Raw genomic sequence first — 23,239 nt, forward strand, 5'->3', positions numbered from 1 at the left:
CTGAAATGGTTACTATCAAGTGATATGGATTGCTTATGAGAGTTCATTGATCAGTGCAGTTGAAGCACTCTAAAGGTGAAGACAGGCATTCTGAAATGGGTGGGTGTGGGTTTTGACACACATTCACTCCATTACAAGGCATTTGTTTTCATGGACAAAGAATATATGTCAAAACGATACTTAGAATGTATGTCTGTTTTCACCCAGAGATGTAGTGATGGAAATTACCATTGCAGGCAAGATACAAGATATCAAGGATATATTCTTGTTTGGCTTCGGTCTTTCTGTGTTTAGAATTAATTCTCACATCTCCACCCCGTCCTGCTTTGGAGGCTCTCAGGGTTTCACAGGATTCCTGACCAATAGGATTCTGGGAGTGGATAGGTTCCCTCCGCCTCACCCCCACCGTCTTAGCCACCCTTCCTTTCACTTCCTTAGAACTGTTAGTTTATCATCCCTCTTCTATGACTGCTGTTATGACCTTCATTTAATAAGATTGTGTATATTAATGTTAACATGCCTGTTGGGCCAGGCTCCAACTGCATTAGCAGGGATTGGTGGGTAATTCTATTTGGTATGTTCTATTTACCCATAGATTGCAGGACTGGCAGGCTTTAGTGGTGCTAATTATGAGTCTTAGCACAGTACCTAATCTATTTGGGTTTCTGTATCTTATCCGATGAAGGTTAAAAATTAGAGAAGTGCCTCTTGAGCTTCCCAAAGCCACTCATATGTATTGCTTATTGCCATTTTAGGCCACTGTGTCGGCCTTGCAGAGTAAGTTCCGTCTACTGGAGGCCCCTGCCTCCCATTCACACTGATGGAATAGAGCCTGGTCAATTATGATATCTTCTGTAAGAACAGATAATAGCTATAAAATTGGGGAATAGGAAAGTCTACCAGCCAAAATCACTGAGATTGTGTTGCAGATTTGCAGCTCATGAGTGCTTAGAATTTATACAGTGCTTTGGGGTATTCAGGATGCTTCACATACATTAGCTCAACAGTGTTTACTATTGTTTGATTGATTCATTGATTGCCTGCATTCATACAAATATTCTTTCCCAAAATATCAATGAAAATATGAGATACAAGCCATGTATGTCCTATCTGATACATATCTGATATGAGAAACAAGCCAGGCATACAAACTAAAAAGATGAGACACGCAAGGGAAGGGGAGTGGAGGGAAATCAGTCTGACAATGCCAGGAGAAAATGGTGAGTTGTAAACAGGCGTTTATATCCAGTTGGAGTCAGTTTGATCTTCCCTTGCTAGCAGCTTTACTTGGATGGAACTGCTCCAACATTGCTTGTCCCTCTGGCCGATGTCAGGGGCCAAGCCATGCGTCCTTTCCACTGTGGAGTCTGAGGGCAACCAGCAGTCAGAGCCAAGTGTTCTTTCTGGCAGGGAGGGAGGTAGCAGAGCTCCTGGATGCTGCTCCTTCTCTGGATGACGGATGAGGCAGGCTAGTCATCCCCTTGCTGTGCAATTCTTCCTGGGAGGTAGGAGGTTTAGCCTCCCAGTGCTCTAAGACCTCTGGCTGGTGGCCAAGTCAAGAGTGTGCTTCCCTTCGTCTCTGATGTCTGTGGGCAGCTTCTCTGTTGAGTAGATTAGCATTGCTATCCCCATATTACAGATGGGGAGTGGGACTGAGGCTGAGAGAACAGTGGGTTGTCTAAGTCTATCTAGTGAATCCATTGCTAAGGAAGGATTTTTTACCGGAGACGTCTTATCCAATACTCTGTGCTATCTATCAGTGAAACTGAGATGCCCCAAATTTAGAATAATAGAAAGGAAAGGACCTTGAGGGTCAACTATTCTTAGCTCAGCCTTCCATAAACTGGTGCTCTCCGGGTGTTTTGGACTTCAACTCCCAGCATTCCTGACCCTTGGCCAAATCCAAAACATCTGGAGTGCAGCAGGTTGGGGAAAGCTGATCTAACTCTAAACTACACCTGAAAAAGTCTCTTGCTTCCTCTTTAGCTGCTCCTGGGAAAGTGAACTCATGGGATTTTTTGTCAACTTGTTTTATTTTCTTGACTATTTTTCCAGTTAAGACGTTTTTCCTAGTATCTGGTTTTAATCTTTTCTGCTGAAGGTAAATCCATTCCTTCGTTTCCTTGCATCAGTTGCCTTAATGATCAAGTTTGCCCTATGGCAATCTTTTTCAGATAGCAATCCTTTTCAAATGTGTCATACCTTAATCTTTTTCTACTCCAAACTAAGCCTTTCCCCATATGTTCCAGAACCCATTGCTTCCTAGTCTTGATTCCCAGGAGTGAATTTCTGGTCTACATTTTCTTGGCTTTTGTCACAGAGTCCTGTGATCCTGAGTAAGGCACCTAAAGCTGGATGACTTAGAAAGGTTTAAAATACAATACAGTAAAATAACAATTCACAGCAGTAAAACCAAAGGAATTATTTAAAAGCAGCAATATGCTAAGAGCCAGACCTACATAATGCTACAGAAACAACATTTAGAAAGCTTATCTAAAAATAATGAAGGTGCCAGGTATTCCCCACTCAGGAGTTATACATGTACGGTGGTAGTGTCTAGACAGTGGAATGGTCAGGAGACCACTCCACAGTCTGGGTGCTACTACCATAAAGGCCCTGTGCCTTGTATCCACCCACCAAGCATCTGTCAGCAGGGAACAGAGAAAAGATACACAATTCTAGAGCAAAGTTTCCAGGCAAGCTTCTGTAAGGTGCAGAAGTTTCTAAAATGCCATGACCATTTAGGGCAATGGTGGGGTATTTGAGAGGTACAGGGGCCATTTGGGCACCCCAGATGCCCCCCCCCCCAAAGTGGGCAACAGTCAACCTGAAAAAACTGTACAACCTGTGCGGTACATCCATCGGTTCCCCAATCTAGAGTTCCCCCTTCTTTCTATTAAACAAGTGGAGGTAACTAGAATCCAAAATGTAGGTTTACAACATTTACAAATGCCCCTGATAATAAGGTATGAGACTCACACAAACCCACTCTGACTGTTACCTGCCTCCTGAAGCATGAGTTGTCACGAAGAAGGAAGAGTGGTTTATGAACGTGAAACTATAAAGTAGCGCCAAAACTACTAAGTGCATTTGATGATACATTTGCCGTTTATCTGCCACATTTGAGCTGTTGCCAGCATTTGGTTCTAATGCTACTCTCTGCATCTCTAAATAATTAAAACCAAATTAAGAACTTGTCACAGTAATTGTAGGCCCTACAGGCCCTGTGTAATCAATAGCATACCTTTGCATGCATGCATGCAAAATTTGGGGGGCTTACATTGTTGTGAAACCCAGGTATTGCTCTGATTGAAGCCTTGAAGGCCTTACAGTGTTCAGGAAAGTTCAGTGGTAGCTTATTGGATAGAGTCACCCACAGTACAGTGAAAAAAGGGCCCTGTGTGCGGTAAATGCAGACCTGTCTTTAGGGAGGGCGAGAGTGCGTGTTACAAGCTACAGTGAATGTAAATCCATCCAAATAGGCCCATGGAAAGGAGATGTTAGTGATTTGGGGTGTGTGTGGGGGGGTGTTTGTTTTTTGGAAGGGAGGCATTCTGATACTGAAAAACAAATTCAGTTCCACCCTTTGACATAGTACTGAAATAAATCACTCCTCCTTGAAGTACCACCAGCAGTGTGAGAGAATAGATTTGCAGCAGATTGTTGACCAGAAGTCAGGCGTAAGCCTTCTATTTGCGTGTCCCCCACATTTACTATCAGAAATTCCTTTTACTTCAAGGGTTCATAGAATCATAGAATAGTAGAGTTGGAAGGGGCCTACAAGTCTATTGAGTCCAACCTCCTGCTCATTGCAGGAATCTACCTTAAAGCATACCTGACAGATGGCTGTCAGCACCATCTAGAGGAGCACCATTTAAGTTAAAAGTAGAGAAACTGAGTCAGTGAAGATATATTGTGTTGTGTTTTATGAAAGCATTTTTTAGGCCTGGCAATTAAACCAAATCACTTGTGTTTGATTTGTCGGGTTTGGGGTGGTGGTGGTATCTCTGTGGCACTGTTAGCATGCAAAAAAGGCTTTATGATCTTCATCACTCTTCAGTACAACAACAACAACAACATGCCAAGTGAATTAGCGTAACCTTAATAATTCCCACTTTACACATGAGGAACTGAGAGGTGCCAAGTCAACATTCAACATACTATCCAAGTTCTTCCAGGCTTGTCTTTATCATTCTTGCATGACATTACACTCCAGAATCTGACCCAAATATAATCTTTTTTTTTTTTTTAACACACTTGGGAAGTAGGGAAGCAAATCCATCATGCTAGACTGCTGTGGTACTAATGACAGTTTTCCTTCGCCGTTGAAAGCCTCTTCTCAGGGACTCCCAGCTAAAACAGAACTTCTGCTGCCCACTGCACAAGAATATTGAAGGTAGCTGTGTGTGTCTGAGTGTTGTTAGCGCTTCTGCCTGCTACAGCTTCTCCACTCTGCTTGCTTTTCCAGTCTGCATTTAAGAACATTCTCAACTGGAATTTATGCAGGCAGGCACAGAAGGGCCGTTCTGAAATGAAATGATCAAATGGCCAAGCTGTTTAGTTGATGATTCATTATCTCATCTTTTAGGCACTGGTAGATCTTTGCGTCCACTTCATTTGGCAAATTTGGAGGGTTTGTGCTCTGAAACCAATTAGCAGAAGAGGGCTGTTGGTTGTCAGGGCTGGCGTTGGGGTGGGAGCCTGTGCACGGAGAGGGAGACAGTTCAGGAACCAGCCGGATTTCCCTGCCAGCTCTGGCTCCCAAGTGCCTTGTTTAGTTGTGACCTCCCCACACAGTGTGTCAAGCAGTGTCAACTTTTTCCCAGAGTTGCTGCTCCCCAAACGTGTGGCCCATGTCATTTTTGCTGCGGTAGAGGGGAAATCTAACATACCACGGCAGCCTTTAACACTAATTTAACAATACCAAACAAACAGCCACAGCTCACCAAGTACCCCAGAGGAGCCCAATTTAGGAAAGAATGACTCAGGCTGCCTGCTGCAGCAGCTGCCTTAATGAGTTCTGATCCAGGACTTTAGCAGATGATTGGATTGAATTTAGGCGGATGGCAAACCCCAAAGCTCAAATCAGTTTGACTGTTGTATAAATTCTGACGCCTGGCATGCCATTGCCCTAGGACTGCTTGCAAGTTGACTCATGGAGTGGTCTGCAAGTGAGAGAGCAGATATAGGAGTTTAGGTTTGTGGACTTTGGATACCTGATCCATGTCGGTTTGGGGCAAGCTACAGCCTCTTTGCACCTTGGCTGGTGGCAATAATAATGTACAGGCTTTTTTTCCCAGCCTGGTCAGTGGAACGTGGTGGTGTTCGCAGGGCATGATTTGAAGAATAAAATCTTGCATTTAATTCCGTTGTTGCTGCCTTGGCCAGGAATCTTGAAGGAGATGCAATCTCAAAGGAGATGCTCTTTTCATTTGCACCCGTCCCTGTTACTTTGCTACTTTCTCTCTACCAAGTTTTTTCCTTCCTTTCCCCCCCTTGATGAATCCTCTCATAGAGTCAAATGGCAGCTGTTCTGGGGGAGGGAAGTGCCTGATCAGGAGAATCTGAGAGGCCAGGTCTAACATGAATTCTATCTTCCTTTTGAGGTGGCTTCTGAAGAGGAGGACGGGGTTGCAGAGGAGGGGAAGATCCCCACCAGAAAAGAGATGCAATGTACATGAGCAGCCTTTTGCAATCTCATTATTCTAGTTTGCTCTGCATGTTGCTGCCCTTGAAAAACATTCAGAGGAGGCACCTGGTACAAGATGAGATAGCTTGGGACATCAGTTGCATATTTCACCCAGGTCTGGCTGTACCATTAGGCGAATTGCCTCAGGTTGAACAGTTGAGTGTAGTATTAAATGGCAACATATATTTTTGAATTATTTATTTAAAAATATATTTTAATACCATGTACAGTGGGTGCTATTTGGACTTTTTGCCTGATGCACAAAACTGGCTTGGGCCATCTCTGATTACATTCATGCCCCAGGATCTCCACTGCGCTTTATAGTTCTCCAGCCACAATTCAGGATGTTGGCTTGGAACTAAGCAGCTTGGGTCTTCATGCCTTGGAAATCTCTTTCCTACCCTCTGACTCATGACCACCATTAAGATAAACTCAGTGTGTGTCTTCTTAACAATGCAGTCTGTGCAGGAGCATGTAGCAAAGTACCTTAGTGTTGTGATTCCCACCGAGATGTGAGACAATAGAGAGGTCTGTCATGCAATCCACAAAGCTTTATTGAGTAAATAGTCTCTTCACGCCTGAAGAGAGTTTGAAAGCTTGGAGGTATCCCCTAAGCTAAATAAGCCTAACAAAGCAAGGCAGTTGCCTTTCAACTCAATGGACAGTTTCCTTGCAGTGCTCAACAGACTTTTACTGAATACCTCTCTCAGGGCGAGTCCTGAAGGTAAAGCCTCTGCCAAGTGGCCAACTTCATGGACCACCTTCTACCTCCTCTCCACTCCACCCACTTGAGCCTGTGGTGGACTCTGGGGTCTGTCGGCTCCAATATTCCTTCCCCCTCTAACAGAGACTGAGTTCCCAGGGAGGAGGGGGACGGTGATCTCTGAACCTCGGCATCCTGTCCAATAAGCTCCTGGACTCCTGAAGAGTCTTGGGGAATTTCCTCCCCCACTTCCTGGTGTACATCTGCTTCTGCTGCTTCAGCCTCCAAATCTGATTGAGGCTGCAAAACCCAGTCCCTCATGCTAGGGAGAATGGGCCTGATCCTGACACTTAGTGGGTGCCTCACAATGATAGAAATCCCTTCTCCTGGCAGTTTTCTGGAGGTTGTGGTAGGCATTTGTGTTTAGGCAGAACCGGGTGGCCATTCATGATCGTGTTTTTATTCCTCCAGTCTGGTTTTATACATGGAAACCTCTGAGTGTTTGGAAGTTGGCAGGATGTAAATTTAAACAAATAATGGGATGTGCTGTCAGGCAAGGTTGCTTCTTTGGAGCAGCACCCCCTGGCTTAGCAAAGGGCAGTGCAGGTTGGGTCTAGAACTAGCAGAGTCAATGAGACCATGTTGATTGGCCAGCTAAGCAATTTGCAGTTGTTTTTGTTAGGCTCATTTATGCCATTTTGGTCCATGGCCGGTGGCCATAACGGAGGCTTCTTTTTCCTGGAATCCCTTCCCTTGGCTTGGGGTTGCCAGTGACCCAGCACAGAGCGTTCCCAGCTGGATGCCCATTAATCCTCTTTATCACTTGCAGGTGTGTGCCGAGCACTGGGGGCCAGCAAAACGTGGTGTAAAATTGCCCATAATTACCTTGTTAGTGGCAATGGTGGGCCTGTGCCGCATTGCTCATCTGTCATCGCGTCGGTGTATGTCAAGCCACACCTGTCCGCTTTATTGGGAATCATCCTAACAAATGAGGCATATCGTGCTCTGCTGGGGCTCCCCTTCCTCCCCAGCTGGTGCTGGCAGAGACCTTGTGTGCTGGGATACACCAGAATTGTTTGATAGGAGAAGAGAAGACCCACTTTGTAAGGGTTAATTGGTGTCCCCTTTGAGGGGAGGGCTCTGGAAAGATGATTTTTCCTCTGTTAATTCGCAGCATGTAACAGAAATTGCAGCGTCTCTGTGAATGCCCAGGGCTAAGTGAACAGGATGCCAAGAATGTAGGACCTGAAGGACGGCCCATTGCTAAAGCTGCATGCAAACCGTCTTAAGGCGGAAAAGTTCCACCATTTCCACTTACATGTCGTCATAAGTTCAGAGAGGTTTTTATGTGCATTGCTTTTGAGGCAGAGATAATGAATGGCTTAGTGTCATGAACGACTATGGTACCTTGGAGCCACCAGTTCGAGCATTTGCAGACCCAACTAAGCAGCTCCCAGCTATTCCAAGCAGATGGTTTGAGTGCCCTGGAGCTTGCTCTCTGTGTATCTTTTTTCACAGGAGGATGGATGTGTGGGGATAATTCTTTTGCTCTGCTCCGCCATGAAAAATACCCAGAAGACTCCACCAACAATGTACATGGTCCAAATGCCTTAGTTGCTGTTGGTGGGAGAGAAGAACTGTGGCTCACTGCTTGAGAACAAAGCTTGACATGGCACAGAAATATGAAACTATGCCCTGGCTCTCCTTAATACTATCCAATAACTTGGAGGGGAAGGTTTCACCACTTTGAGTGGTGAATATGTGGTATAAATCAGGACCTGGCTTGTGTGCTGGGCAGAAAAATAGCTGGTAGCAGGATGTGGCAGATAGGGGAAACTAGTGTCACTGCCTAGATGACACCAGCCTATTTGGATGGCCTGTGGTGGGCTGCCTGGGTTATTTTAGTTTTAGTTTACTGAGTTATATGTTCATTCTAAATTGCTACCTGCCTGGAGCCCTAGGAATGTAAATAAACTGATGAATAATTGGTGTGGGGGGTGATATGGTGTCATTGCATAATCTTACTTTGCCTCCGTTATCTCCCTGAGATGTTGCCTATCAGAATTATTCTGAGTGGTTAAGAGCCTCTTGGGACCAGGCTAGGGTTTAGATAAACCAGGATTGGAACCCTCGGTCATCTGGTGTAATAAATTCACAAGGCGCTTCAAGGAGAAACTTGCTTGTATTCACTCAGAACTAGATGCCACAGTTATTGCAGAAACTGGGGAGGTGTCCGGTGCCCCGTCTGGTCATGTTTCCTGGGATCAGGTCCAGTTGTTGCAGCCTGATGATGTGGACAAGATGCTTTAATCAGTCCGTCCCATCACATGTAAGCTTGACCCTTGCCCAACTTGGCTAATACGATCTAGCAGAGGTGGATTGATTGGGTGGGTCCAGGGGGTGGTGCCTTCTGCCTTGAAAGAGGCTGTAGTGCACCCTTCTCCTGAAGAGGACCTCTCTGGACCCAGAGGTATGTGAGAACCACCACCCTATCACTAATATCCTTTTTTTGGGCAAGGTGCTTGAGCGTGTGGTGGCTGGGCAGCTTCAGACATTCTTGGAGGAAACTGATTATCTGGGCATGGCACTGAAACAGCCTTGGTTGCTCTGACCGATGACCTACTCCAGGTGAAAGTATGCCCCGGGCATGCATACTCTATATGCCTGCCCGAGATTTGAAATCTGTTGGAGGAGCCCTCCTCTGCGTCCCACCAATGTGAGACATATATTATGGTGGGACGTGGGAGAGGGTTTTCTCTGTTGTGGCACCCCGCTTGTTGGAATACTGTGGTCTTACCCACATTTCTATTCCCTTAGGTACGGAATGCGGAATGTTGGACTGAGCGGGTGTGGCTGGTGATGCTGTGGACAGAGGGGAGGAGTATATATATGGGGGAGCTGAGTGGTCTGGGGTGTTCGGTTGGTGATTGGGTTTAGAGGGTAGATGTGTTTAGCTGAGTCATTTCTTGTCAGGAGTTGTGTGAGGAGTGAGTGAAAATAAGATCATAGGGACTAAGGATTGTTATTATTAGATTGGTTACTACCACTATTATTAAGAATAGGCAGGATTGGAATATAATTTAAAGGAACTAAGAACTGTAAACTACAACAAACATTTTCTTTATTTTGCTACCATAAAACCATGTGTCAATTTGGCTGTATCTCCTGCTCTATTAGTTCATAAATAAATGCATTACGTTAAACCTTCAGCCTGCTATATTCACAGAGAGGCCTTTTCCCAAATCTCCCTACCCTTTCCCACTGAAATAAGGGAAAGATACTTTTCTTTTTACCCCTTCCTCAGATATTTAAGTGGTGGTACTTAGCCTGAAGGAGGTGTGCGCGTCAAAGCCTTGTGTGTGAGGTGGCGTCGTCGCAAATACCGTCCCCTTGAAGGCCCGACTGGTGCTGACACTGGCTTCATTTCAGCGCAAAGTTAAAGGTTTAACTTTAACTTTTTAAGGTTTATCAAAGCCTCCAAGGGCTAAATTCTCCATGGTGACACATAGTTTTAATTGATTTTAATCGTTTTATTGCTTTTTAAAAAATGCTATTGGTTTTAATTTTTAACAATTTAATATATTTTTAGCTGTGTTAATTACTTATGCTTATATTGTTCTGATTTTATCTGTACATCACCCTGAGATCCCAGTGATAATAGGGCGGGATACAAATGTTTTAATAAATAAATAAATTGCAGGTGACCAAATGGACCACAATGATCTAATGAATGCAGTAACAGTCTGGCTGTGTTCCTTCCTAGCTGTCCCCCGAAACTGGCCCCCGGCAGGGTGGTACCCGCTTAACCATCATCGGTGAGAACCTGGGCCTGAAGTTTGAGGATGTGCGCACGGGTGTGCGGGTTGGCAAAGTGATGTGCATTCCCATCGAGCGCGAATATATCAGTGCTGAGCAGTGAGTATCTTACAAATGAGGGGAGCCAATGTTTGTGTGCATGTGAGAGAAAATGGGCTCTGGGAATAACATCCTATGTATATTGACCCCTCTGGTTTACCTGACCCAAAGCTTTGCTAAACAAGCACCGCTTTCTAGGAGATTTCACTAGAGTTGGCCCTAGTCAGAGCTGACTGCAGATGCTACTTAGGACTGGTGAGATCACGTCATTGCTGCCATTGAGGAAAGTTGGCTGTAATACTCTGAGAGTACTTAAGCAGCGTGGTCCAAACTTCACCTCTTGACTGTGTTGTGTAGAAGCTGTTTGCAACTGTAGTCTAGTAGATAAGTGAGTTGTAATTGGACTAAGTTCGAATCCCAGCTTATTTATTTATTTATTTATTTATTACATTTTTATGCCGCCCAATAGCCGAAGCTCTCTGGGCGGTTCACAAAAATTAAAACCATGATAAAACAACCAACAGGTTAAAAACACAAATACAAAATACAGTATAAAAAGCACAACCAGGATAAAACCACGCAGCAAAACTGATATAAGATTAAAATACAGAATTAGAACAGTAAAATTTAAATTTAAGTTAAAATTAAGTGTTAAAATACTGAGAGAATAAAAAGGTCTTCAGCTTGTCCATGAAGCTTACTGGATGACCCTGGGTGTAATTATCTCCCACCCTAATCTGCCTCACAGGGTTGTTGTGATGATTAAATGGGGTGATAACAGGATGAGCTCCTTAGAGAAGAAAATGGGTGGGAGGATGACTACAAAGGGAAAAAAAACCCCAATCCCACCAGATCGGTATTTTGTTTCACAAAATGGTGGCAACATGCCAGGGAATAAACTGAACCTAATGATAACATTTTGGTCAGGATGATTCATTGTTGGGAAATAGTGGATGGTGGTATATCGTTGACCAGAATAGTCCCAGAATAAGTCACAGAGAGCTTTGGTTTGTGGAAATTGTACACTTTAGCATTAACTTAGAAAGCACTGTATGCTTTCAATGTCTTTTCTGGCTTCTCAGCAAAGTCCTAAATGTGTGTTGGGAGATCTGTGCTATCTAAAGCTGATCAATTCTGGCTAGCCAGCTGGAAGCAATAACTTCCTTTCTTCCCATGTATTCTTTGTTCCACTGTCTTTGCTGTTCAGGCTATTCAAGTTTAAAATTATGTATAAACTTACAGAGCAAGTTCAAAAGGAAGAGGATTTAATAAGATAAATCAATTTATGAACATTTGGGTGCCTTTCTTTTCATATGCAGATAGCAATCATATCAAAGACACTAAGCCAGCAACGTATAAGAATTTTTGTACTGTTTAATTTATAGAACGTGCATTACATTGCATTAACGTATACTGCTATAGCAGCGGGAGAAGGAGGGAAAATAAGGGTTTTTTGGGGGGGCGGTAGTTTCTTTTATTTTGTGAAATTTTAATTGATTTCCTGCTGAGTCGAGTCTTACAGTACTTGTAATGTTTTATATATTTTGCCATTTTAATATGCCTATTATTCAAAGACCAATTTGATATATGTTGAGAAATCACTTCCTGAAATCTTTAAATGACATTTGATTAAAAACAACAACAACAACAACCCATCAAAATTCAGTGAAGAGGTTGGAAGGAAGTGCCTGTCTGTACTGTAAATTAGAGCAGAAATACTGGCTTCTTGGCCTAGGGATGTGGCCCTGGATCTGCAGGGCAACTCTGCCAATGTATGCCTATGTGTTACAAAGACCACCTACTGTGCCCTCTCTAGGATCGTCTGTGAGATTGGAGAAGCCAGCCCTAGCAAAATCCAGGATGCCCCTGTGGAAGTTTGTGTCAGGGACTGTTCCCCCAGCTACAAGGCCATAGCCCCCAAAAGCTTCACTTTTGTGGTAAGGATGGTATAGTATTCACGTATGACATCTCTTACTCCGAATCCCACTTTTTTTCCTTTCCATCTCCTACAGTCTGTTTTCCACCTTCACGAGGGTAAAGGAACAATCTTAAACCGATTGTTTCAGAAACAAATGAGGTTGAGGTTGATAATGAATTGCGTCCTAACCTTTGTGTTCAGCCTATAAGAAGGCTGCGGAGAAGTCACATATCCAACCATTGAGAATACAAGAGTGACTGCAGCTCGATTTCATTGCTTAAGCAGTAGGTTCTTGAGATTTTAGCTTTAGAAGTTCCTGATGCTCATTTTTAATGGTTATTGGTCAAAAAAGTAAGTTTCGCACAGTCATTAGCTATTTAAGATCGGGCTAGATCACGACTTAAACAGGAAAAATCCAAGGTTGTGGTGCATCTATGTACTAAATTAAGGCTTTGCTTCTGCAGATAGTAGCACTTCTAATATCATCCACTATAGTAGACTCTGGTGGCTAGATTTTTCTGCCACTTACTGAAATAAAATTATTGATAGTTATTTATATTTGGCAAAACTACTGACTTTCTAGCCTGCCTTTTTAGTGTTCAGAGGTGTCCAATAGGATCAAAGAAGGTATCATGCCACTGTGATATACATAGTGGCACAAAATGCCTGAGGTGAGAGGAGGTTCCCCAGGTTGTTCCTGGACACTGAGGGCGCCTCTTGAACTGTGTGAATTTGCTGTGTTTGCTTTTGACAGGCTCCTACGTTCTCACAAGTGACACCAGCTCGTGGCCCCCTCTCTGGGGGCACCTGGATTAGCATAAAGGGGAAGCACCTCAATGCCGGAAGTGACATCACAGTGACCATCGGAGGGAAACCATGCGCCTTTTCATGGTGAGTGTGGCATTACCCACGTTTCTATTCCCTTAGGTATGTCTGCATGAGTATATCTAGAGACAACGGAATGTTGAACTGAGTGGGTGTGGCTGGTGATGCTGTGGAAAGGGGGGAGGAGTATATATATATATATGGGGCAGAGGAGTAGTTCTGGTGTGTTCGGTTGGTGATTGGGTTTGGAGGGTAGATGTGTTTAGCTGTGGGTGTTCTTCTCAGGAGTTGTGTGAGGAGTGAGTGGAAATAAAATTCTAGGGACTAAGGATTGTTATTATTAGAATTGTTACTACTAGAATTCTTAAGAATAGGCAGGATTTGAATAGAATTTGAAGGAACTCAGAACTGTAAACAACAATAAACATCTTTATTTGCTACCGCAAAACCACGTGTCAGTTTGGCTGTGTCTGCTGCTCTATTGGTTAATAATAAACACAATAAACACATTACATTAAACATTCAGCCTGCTATATTCACAGAAGTGCCTTGTCCAAACCTCCTTACCTTTTCCCTCTGCTATAAGGGAAAGGTTATGGGTTTCTTTTTACCCCTTCCTCGGGTACTTAAGTGGTGGTGCTTAGCCTGAGGTACGTGTGTGCGTCAAAGCCTGGCGAATGAGGTGGTGGCGTCGCAATGAGGCTCAATGGGCTCGGGTAAAAATTGTTGTGGCAAAGCTATTGCTACAGAAAAGAGAAAAAGAAGTGAAGAAATGCACTGAGTGATGTGAATGCAGAGAGTCTGTGCGCATGTGTGATCATGTGTATGTGTGCATGTATGCTCTCAAAAGGGGTATCTCTCTTAAGGAGCTAAACAAACACTCCAGTGTAAGATATAGAATTTCTTCTCAAGACTCACTTTTTTGTTTTGTTTTGTTTAAAAGACCAAAGACTGTGAATTTCTTTTCTCTCTAAAAAGCACAAATCCCTGAGCCATGAAGTGGATAATTTTTAGATTAGGGATGATAATGGAACGGCTCTTTAAATATTTTCGTGCAGTAATTACTGGTTATCAGCCCTAATCGCTGCTGTTTGCAGCAGCCGCACGATGGGGAACGCTGCGTAGCTATGCCGGCTTCAGCGGCTGCCTTTGCTTTAGTGTTTTTAATTTATTTTATTTTTTTAGCGTTAACTGATAATTTTAGCGGTTCCTCTCTGAGACACACAGAGAGATGGGATACCACTTGCAGAGAGTGGCGCCTTATTTGTTGATATAAAATGTGAACAGCTAAACAGGAACCCTTCCCAAGCATGTCCCATCTAGGTCCTTCTGTACTTTCTCCACACATGATGTCAGGGCTGTGATGGATAACTCTGTGGTCCTTGGGCAATACGCATAACCTAGACTAATTTACTTGTTTTGTTTGTTCAGTTCTATTTATAACTCGCCCTTCATAAAAATCCCATGTGCAGGTAACAAGAATATTAAAAACAACCAACAATAAAATACAAGAAATAAGCCTACAATAAAGCTATTAAATAAACAGCAGAGAAAACAAAATATCAACATTAGATCCAGTCCTATTCATTGCAGTGGCAACTAAATGCTCATAAATGCCCAGGTAAATAAATGGGTGGCGCCAAACTATGGTAAAGTTGGCACCAGGCATACCTCTTGGGAGAGGGCATTCCAAAGTCATGGCACCACCACAGAGAAGGCCTTATTTCCTAATTTACAGGAAATACAGTATCTTAATCCTTAGGTGAATGTATTCCGTCCTTTCCTAGTTTAGCATAGTCTACCCCACAGCAAAGCAGCTTTGGGAATCAGACATTCAGCTTGTGCCCTATGGTGCTTGTGGAGGGAGGGTGTCTGTTCTGTGCAAATCTCTTTAACGGTTCTAGGTAAGATGCGTAGAGTGATAGAAAAGCTTGGCAGCCGTGCTTAATGCTGAGATTGTGCCATAGCATAGCAGTGGGGAAAATGTTTACTTCTCCTTCCTATAACCAAGGACATTGATTTCGTGTTTCTCTCTCCTGTTCTCTTCTTCTGTGTCTCACAGGAGAAATGCTGGTGAAATCCGGTGTAAGACACCATCTGGTGAGAACTCAGGGGACTCGCCCATCTTCATTCATATAAACCGGGCTATACTTAGCAGTCCTGAGGTGACCTATTACTATACTGATGACCCCACCATTCAGAAGATCGAGCCAGAGTGGAGCATCAACAGGTGAGCACTGAAGAGGATGGTACTACATTTGCCACATATCAACAGACAATAAAGTGCTATACTTGAATATTTGTATATTTGTATACTAATTATTATACAGAAACACTAATTCTTAATATTTGTTGTCCCCTCCATTCTGAATGTCTAATTCTTAAAAGAGATTAATGGTAACATTAAGCCGGTTAAATCAAATCTCCACAAATACTGGTCTGGCTATGACAGTTTCTGCTCAGTTGATAACAATGGGGGCAGTTTAGTACAGATTTGTGAATGGCTGTCCTGCTGTACCTCTTCTGAGCAGTAAGGATTGTGTCTGCTGGTGTGTTTTGTAAAGCATCCGGTGCAGTAGGCCTTTGATTTTTATGTTGTCTTTCCCCTACTATATAAATATGAAATAACAACCATAAGAGCTGCAGCACAATTATCCAAAGTGGATCCCGGATCCAGGAAATGTGTGAGGCTAAGCTAGTTGTATTGTCAGGAGATCTCTTGTGGTGGCGGCTGTAAAACTTTAAAGCATCCAGCAGTTGTGGGGGAATTAGATAAGGGCCTTTGTGCAGAGTTGGGGATTAACACTGCACCATCCCCACCCCCTGCAGAAACTATTCTGCCCCCACCCCCTGCCCCAATGGAACAAATAGCAGCTGGCAAGAATTTAAATTGGGAAAATGTCTCAGGAAGAAATGGTTGAACCCCTGCAAGTGCCATGGTTCTAATTTAAGGGCCTTGTTTAAGATTTTAATTTTTCTAAACTGCTCAGAGACCTTTGTCTATTGGGCAGTATAGAAATGTAATAAAATTAGATTTTAAAAAAAATCTGAAAAAGCAGCTGCAACACCTGATCCCAGATCTCCCAATATCTTGTCTAGTTTGGCCCTCAGAAACACTGTGTGGCCTCCATTGGCATCTTCTTTAGAAGGGAGCACAGCTGAAGGGGTGATCACAGCTCCTGCTCTAAGATGTATCTCCTGTGCTTCGGTCACTCTTTGTGTTCTGGGAGAGAAGCGGCTGCTAGTTCAGAGATTCTGGTGTTTAGACTCACGCAAGGTTCAACTATCTATGTAGGAATTCTTGGTACACCATGAAAATGAATGGATCCCAGAATGGGAATTGGTGATTTTCATAGTTGCTCTCTAAAGTTAGTCTTGAACTTGGGCTTTTTTACCCAGTCAGAAGATAAGAGATTGGAATATTGGAATAGAAATGACTCTCTTGATTGTTTTATGCTCACTCCATTGTCAACATTTGCTAACCCCTTCTTCTGCCTTTTTCCTAGTGGTGGGACACTGTTGACTGTGACAGGCACCAACTTGGCCACTATCAAGGAACCCAGGATCCGATCCAAGTATGGCAGTGCTGAGAGGGAAAACGTAAGTAAACCCTGGATATTCCGACTAGCAGACAGTGGTTTTAAGAGAGTTGAAAATCAGATGGTAGACATCATTGTCACTGATGCACATATAGTATTCTTTTGTCCCACCGTTGTCTGCGGTCCAACAGACTTCTCAGGCTTGTGCAACCCTGCAAAAACCTCTGAAACGTTTGCCAGAGGAAATAGTGGGATGAGTGTGCACAACACGGACAACAGTTGCACTCTCATACCGCCTTCAGCACTCTATGGGGAAACAGTGCCTGTCTAGCCAAGAATGCCATCCATGCCTGGCTGGAGAAATGTGATGGGGAACACTCAACTTGTTGTCCTGGGTGTTCTGTGATCCAGGTAAAAGCCATCTCTCTGGCATTTTCAAGGGAATTCTTGCAAAGGAATGAAAAGAACCATTTTTGTTTCCAGCCCTGTTGTTTGTATCTGCCATCATCGCTGAACATTTTTCTCTCCCCCTACTTATCCCATGTTTTGTTTTGTAAACTACATGGAGAACACTGCTATTGCATCTAAATGTGTTGTGCAACCTCCCACTCCTTCAAAAGCAGCAAAACAAGTGAAAAATAGATTTCCCTGGAAATCTATTTTCCTTAGTGTATGGGTAATGGCAGAATAGACCAAAACAGTATGGGAAAAGACAAAGGAATACACAGCAGCCTATCCAGCATATGGCATCTATGATGACACAGGATTAACTTGGGTGCAAGACTGCGCCAAGTTTGGAACTTCAGTTTTACCAGTAGCATTTGTTCCTTTTCTTAAACGTAAACAACATGAACACACCATGCAGTAGAATATAAGCAGTTAAATATACTTTAATTCAGCACAGGCCTATAGTTAGGGGAAATGTAGGGGCTCCATCTTCATCTCTTGTTTTAAAATGGTAGGAGTGAGGCAGCATGATTTGTCCAAAGCCTTGAGGCCAGAAGCAATTAAATCGCTGTCAGAAATGCTATAGAACCTTCGACACGGACCTCCTGCCTAAGACAGTACTTCCATATGGCACATTTTGTTGTGTTAGACCATTGTTCCCAAAGAGAGGGAAGGTACAAACTTCCAGGAAGTAATTACACTTGACCTTGCTTTATGTTTGAAATCAGATGGAACCACTGAGAGATAGTGTTGGGTAAATCTAGCAACTTTGTTCTTTCTAGAATTGCACGGTCTACAACGATACCACCATGGTGTGCTATGCCCCCTCCATTGACAATCCAGTACGGAGTCCTCCGGAGCTTGGTGATCGCCCAGATGAGATTGGTTTTGTTATGGATAATGTCCAGGCCTTGCTGATCATCAACAGAACCAACTTCGTCTATTACCCAGATCCTGTGTTTGAGTCTCTCCCTTCCGGCATGCTGGAGCTCAAGCCAAGCTCCCCACTCATCCTCAAGGTAATACCCCCCTCAACCCCATTTCTTTACCACAGGCCCAGCCAAACCACCCTCACCATCAGGGGCAAGAAGCTGCCTGCTGCCGCCTTCTTTCCTGGCTGCAGGGAGCTTGCCCAAAGTCTTGTGAGACTTCAGCCGAGCAGGGGTGCGCTCCAGGAGGATGGGCAACTGCTCCAGAGAGCCCTGCCAGCTGTTCTCTTGCTGCCCTAGTAGTAGAATGGCTGGTGGGGTTCTCAAGAGGACCTGCTGGAGGCGGCAACGGTGGGGGCAGAGCTGCGCAATTTGTTGCTCTTCCCTCTCTGCTGTGTGAATCATTTGCCTCAGCCTTCCCAATGAGATGGACAGCCCTGCTTTGCCAACTATGCCCAAGCATTCTTTCGTGGCATCACGAGTGTTCCCACCAGACACGCACTCGTTACACAGCCTTCTACACTAGCCAGAGGCGTCAGAGATATTCCTGGATCTATTAGGTGATGTTTCTTTCCATTAAGCTAAGAAATCCTGACACTAATGATGTGCTAGAGCACGGTTCACACTTTGTTCCTATAAGACTGTAGAGATGAGAAGAACGGGGTTGTGTCTTCCTGTTACAGTGACAATGGCAAGACAAGTGATGTAATGTCAGCAAATATTCCCCTTCCTATTGAGGTCACTCCTGTTCGGAGTGACCTCATTTCAGAGAAGCTCTTGGGGGCTACATTCCAGAGGTGGGCAGAGCTGGAAGCAAAAGCTGGGAGGTCAAGGCAGAATGGTCGGGGCCAAAAATACCAGCATGTCTTAGCTGAAAAGCTCTTACTAACTAAGCCTTAAGAGAGAGTGTTAGATCAATGTTCTTTTCACCCAAGGACGAGATCTAAACAGCCCTTAAGCACGACTCCACCATTCCAGCGACAGAGGGTTCAAAAGCGCTTTATTGATTAGTAATCAAGGCCTGGTCTCTTCAAAGGGAGCAATCAGACAAAAGACATAGGGAATACGATACAGTATTTGAGCTTTCAAGGGGCAGGGCCCAGTAGCAGCATTAACCAATCAGAACATAACACTGAGGCATAGCTAATTATGCTAAACAGTCCTGTAAACAATACCTTTGGCCTGACAGTAAGTTATAGAAGTTAACTTCGACACAGACAGCTGGAGCCAGAGCTCTTGTTTATATTAGTAATCAAGGATGCAAGGACGCACACAAGGAGACATTCTCATACAGGGCATTATGACATTTTGCTTGGTGTGCAATAGAGACTTTACAGTTTCCTGTTAGAAATGGAGGTGGTTATGCTAACAAGAGCATCTAAAACTTTCAGAATGGGGGAAAAACAATTGTTGGTTGGGGGAAAGGGGTGGGTTATAGGGAAGGGGCGTGGCCATTAGGGGAAAGGGGTGGAGTCAGAGGAAGGGGGCAGGTTAGGAGCTCACGTTGGCTGTTTCTGAACCCCTGATATACTGGAATGTTGCTCCTTCAGCTCCTGCTGCTCCCTTATCCAGAGAAGAAAATGGATAGAGGGATGTATCTCTTTGTGGGTTAGAAGGCTGAGGTGAAAGCCTACTAGTGAACCCAGTCTTATTCTGCTTTGTTTCTTAAAGGGCCGCAACCTGCTCCCTCCAGCACCTGGCAATTTCCGGCTGAACTACACTGTGCTGATTGGTGACACTCCCTGTGCCCTAACGGTTTCTGAGACCCAACTTCTCTGCGAGTCACCAAATCTCACAGGGCAGCATAAAGTGACGGTAAATCAAGTCAGGCATGGCCCCTGTGTGCGTGCTTTGTGTTGCTTGGACAAGCACCAAGCACCGGATGCTTGTTGTTTTCCTGCTGAAAGAGTCCCATGTAGTCCAGGTCATAAAGAGGACAGAATATTTGCATCTTCCATTATCTACTCATTCTTCTCCACCCCTTCCCAGATACAAATTCTGCAACATGGAATCTGTGTTCCGTAAGCTAAAAAGTAAAATTTGGTTCTGTACACCAAACTACCTTACACGTATTGCTTGTGCAGTGTTTTCTAGGTAAATTTGTGTCACCACGTTGCGGAATTTGGAATCTCTGGAATATTTTGGACGTAATTTTAGAGCAGGGAATTCTTGCAGACCCACGGGGAGAAAATCTAAGTTTTTTGCATGATGGGAGACAGAGTTGATGAAGACTTTTTGGATCCCAATGCTTAATGTTCTGCAAAGAGTCTTATAAATTACTACATTCTAGAAGGGTTTTGTTTTGTCTTTTGAATTGGAAATACCAATTCTGAGTGAATATGAAAGCACGCCTGGAGCTCTTTGCATCCATAGCAGTTCTTTCACCTCTTCTTGCTCTTGTATCCTCTACTTGCATTTGTAACAAACCTCTTAATATTGCTCCTGGTTGTCAGAGAGCATGGGCCAGTGTGAAGGAATAGGGTTCAGATGGGTGTGCAAATCCCAAAGTATAAACTTCATGCCTGGATGGTAGAATTGGGCTGATGTGCATGGAGCCCTGCATGGATCAACGTTTCCTTTTATCTGCTTGTCTGTGGCCCTTTTATCATCAGTAGTCTTCAATGAATGCGGTTCTGCAACCACTGTGTGCACCATGGGCAAATAACAAGGGGGAAGTAAAGTAAACCCAAGCATTTACAAAGTGAGTGTAAGTAATCTTTAGCTGGACATTAAGATGGATTCTCTTACTGAACAAGTGGAAGGCTGACTAAAGACCATGCCAAAGCTGTTTTCATGCAATACTAGCTATGGGAGCACATCTGGATAATGCTACATGCATACACAGGAATCTTGACGGAAAGAAAAAAAGATACATTGGCACAAGTCCCACTTGTCCAAATGCTCCTTGCAGCTTTGCCATGTGAACGCACCCTACCTGATGCTGTTCCTTGTATTTAGGATGCTTCCGCCTGACCCCCGTGGGTACTTGATTAGTTTGCTATCATTGGCTTCAGAAGTGGAAAGGAAATTTGTGTTCATGCTCAAGGCAGGTTGTTCTTCGCCTGTTCCCTGCTACCATTCAACAGTCCCTGAATGTGTTAAGTAGAATTTGCTGTCTATTAGGCTGCAGCACAGCAATTCTGACTCAGTCAATGTGGCCTTGGGTACTTGAAAGGGACCCAAAACATTCCCTCCTCCAGGCGCCTCATCCATCAGGGGAATGCACTTTGCATCCCATCTGTTATTATAATGTTGTTTGAATGAGACATCAAACTCGCTGCTTGCTCCTTGCAGGCATCGGCAATGTACCAGCCTGTGTCTGCATCCCATCTAATTCCTTTATAGTGCTTTGGACAGGCAACGTGAGACTTTGCCCTGCAGTGCCTGGCTTTTGTCCTTCCCCTCTCATGCCTTTGCTTCCCTCCGAAGGCTGCAGTCAGTGCTAACTAGCAGGTGCTGGGGTGTGGCTGGCAAAGTTGGAGTTACCATTATAATAAGTATGCTGAGAGGCAAAGAGTACCCTGTTCTGTTTCTAATAGAATAATCATCTCAACCCTCTTCCCCCTCCACATTTGCCTGCCACATCCACCCCTCTCCTTTACTAAAGAGGAGAAGAGTTGACCAGTACTTTGGAATCATGACTGGTCCTTTATAATTAGCAACCCAATCCTTCACTGTTCAAATCTTGCGCCCTTTTATTATGGTCTCAAACAGGAGCAATCCGAAACTGCCCAATTTCGAAATCTCCTTGGGTCCCTCATCTCTGTTAAGTGGTGAGGAATGCAAGAGCAACCAGGGGCACTTCATTGCCAAGAAGGGCTAATGTTTGTTCTTTTTCTCTCCCGGTGTCTCCCAGATCAAGGCTGGGGGCTTTGAGTTCTCCCCGGGGACACTGCAGATCTACTCAGACAACTTGTTGACCCTGCCAGCCATCATTGGCATTGGCGGGGGTGGGGGCCTCCTCTTGCTTATCATCATAATTGTCCTCATTGCATACAAGCGGAAGTCCCGGGATGCTGACCGCACCCTCAAACGCCTCCAGCTGCAGATGGACAACTTGGAGTCTCGCGTGGCCTTGGAGTGCAAGGAAGGTGAGGATGCTTGGCTATTTCTTTTTCTTTTTCACTGTTCTATCATTCACACTGAATTCAGCCTGCCCATCTGCCCTTTACTTCCATTTTTACCCAAGAGAGAGAGAGAGAGAGAGAGAGAGAGAGAGAGAGAGAGAGAGATTGATTCCTTGCTCTTCGTTATGTGCCAGTTTTTAACCTCTTTTGTTTACATGAAACACATTAGCAGTGTGAGCAGCAATGTTACCAAGGAAATACCTTGGTAGGGCCTGCTATAAAACCTACCACCGTTTCAGCCATCTGGGGAAATTGGTACATATTTTTCAGAGGTTGTCTTATGCTCTTTGGGTTCCTTTACTAATTGAAATTTATCTTTTATTTTTTCCTCTGCTAAATACCATGGCCTGCTATCTGCCGGACATGATAACAAATGCTACTTTAAAGCATCTTTTAAAATAAAGTTGTTTTAGGGAAGATCTCATTCTAATGAGATCCCTTACGGTAAAGGTGTTAATAAGGATTTATGAGTTAACATGAAGCCTACAATCCATGGATTGTTTCATGGCTTTAGTGAGTTTCAGTGCAGTACTTTGATGAAAGTAATTTGTGGGCTGGAGCTTAAGCTTTCTACTTTGATTATTACTTTAGCATCTGTTGCTACGATTGTTGCTCTGGAGACTCATTCTGAGCCTCAGACTACACATAATGGTAGCAAACCCATTTGTTTAAGCTTGAGTCTAGCCCAGTCACATGGAGAGGAGGTGGAGCTGAGCCCTCCCTGAGCCCTCTGTTTACGTCCCTGCAGTCTTTTCCCACAAGTGCTTTACTTGCAGCTGAGCGTACTTCCAGTACCTGAGTTTGGTGAAGCAAAAACCACCGGGGTGAGGGAGGGAAGAGATAGTGGGAGCTAAGCTGCAGAGGGAGCTGGTTTCAATATTTCCCCATTCATGCACCCTTTTTACTCTTAAAAAAAAAAGGTCCCACCCAAGCCCACCTAACACATAAGGTGAGGATGGGCAGACCCAGGTTTAAGGAAATGGATCTGCTGCCTTCACAAGTAAATTTGGGCTTTCATTATGTCCCTCAGGAGGATTCCATCCAATGTAGTTCCTGTAATTTAGATGTTTAGGCAGCTTGGAAGCCATTACATTTGCAGGCCATTACTGTTTGGAGCAACCCAATTGAGTCCCAGTTGGCACTGGCCAAGAAGCAGTGTATGGACTGAAGCCTTCGTGCTGAGTATTCTAAATTTAGAGACTTTCAG

At 44.1% G+C, this 23,239-nt stretch overlaps 1 protein-coding gene across 2 annotated transcripts in view; it reads left to right on the forward strand.

The window, feature by feature from the left end:
• PLXNA1 (plexin A1) overlaps positions 1 to 23,239 on the forward strand; it is a 340,506-nt gene that overhangs the window by 248,643 nt on the left and 68,624 nt on the right. For both annotated transcript variants that reach the window (XM_063121369.1, XM_063121370.1), the window contains exons 13-20: positions 10,156 to 10,307; positions 12,064 to 12,184; positions 12,920 to 13,056; positions 15,053 to 15,220; positions 16,497 to 16,590; positions 17,759 to 17,995; positions 19,577 to 19,720; positions 21,762 to 21,996. In XM_063121369.1, the coding sequence (XP_062977439.1) occupies positions 10,156 to 10,307; positions 12,064 to 12,184; positions 12,920 to 13,056; positions 15,053 to 15,220; positions 16,497 to 16,590; positions 17,759 to 17,995; positions 19,577 to 19,720; positions 21,762 to 21,996 (1,288 nt within the window). The remainder of the gene's footprint in view (positions 1 to 10,155; positions 10,308 to 12,063; positions 12,185 to 12,919; positions 13,057 to 15,052; positions 15,221 to 16,496; positions 16,591 to 17,758; positions 17,996 to 19,576; positions 19,721 to 21,761; positions 21,997 to 23,239) is intronic.

Source organism: Elgaria multicarinata, chromosome 3, assembly GCF_023053635.1.
Source record: "Elgaria multicarinata webbii isolate HBS135686 ecotype San Diego chromosome 3, rElgMul1.1.pri, whole genome shotgun sequence".
Lineage (NCBI taxonomy): Eukaryota > Metazoa > Chordata > Lepidosauria > Squamata > Anguidae > Elgaria > Elgaria multicarinata.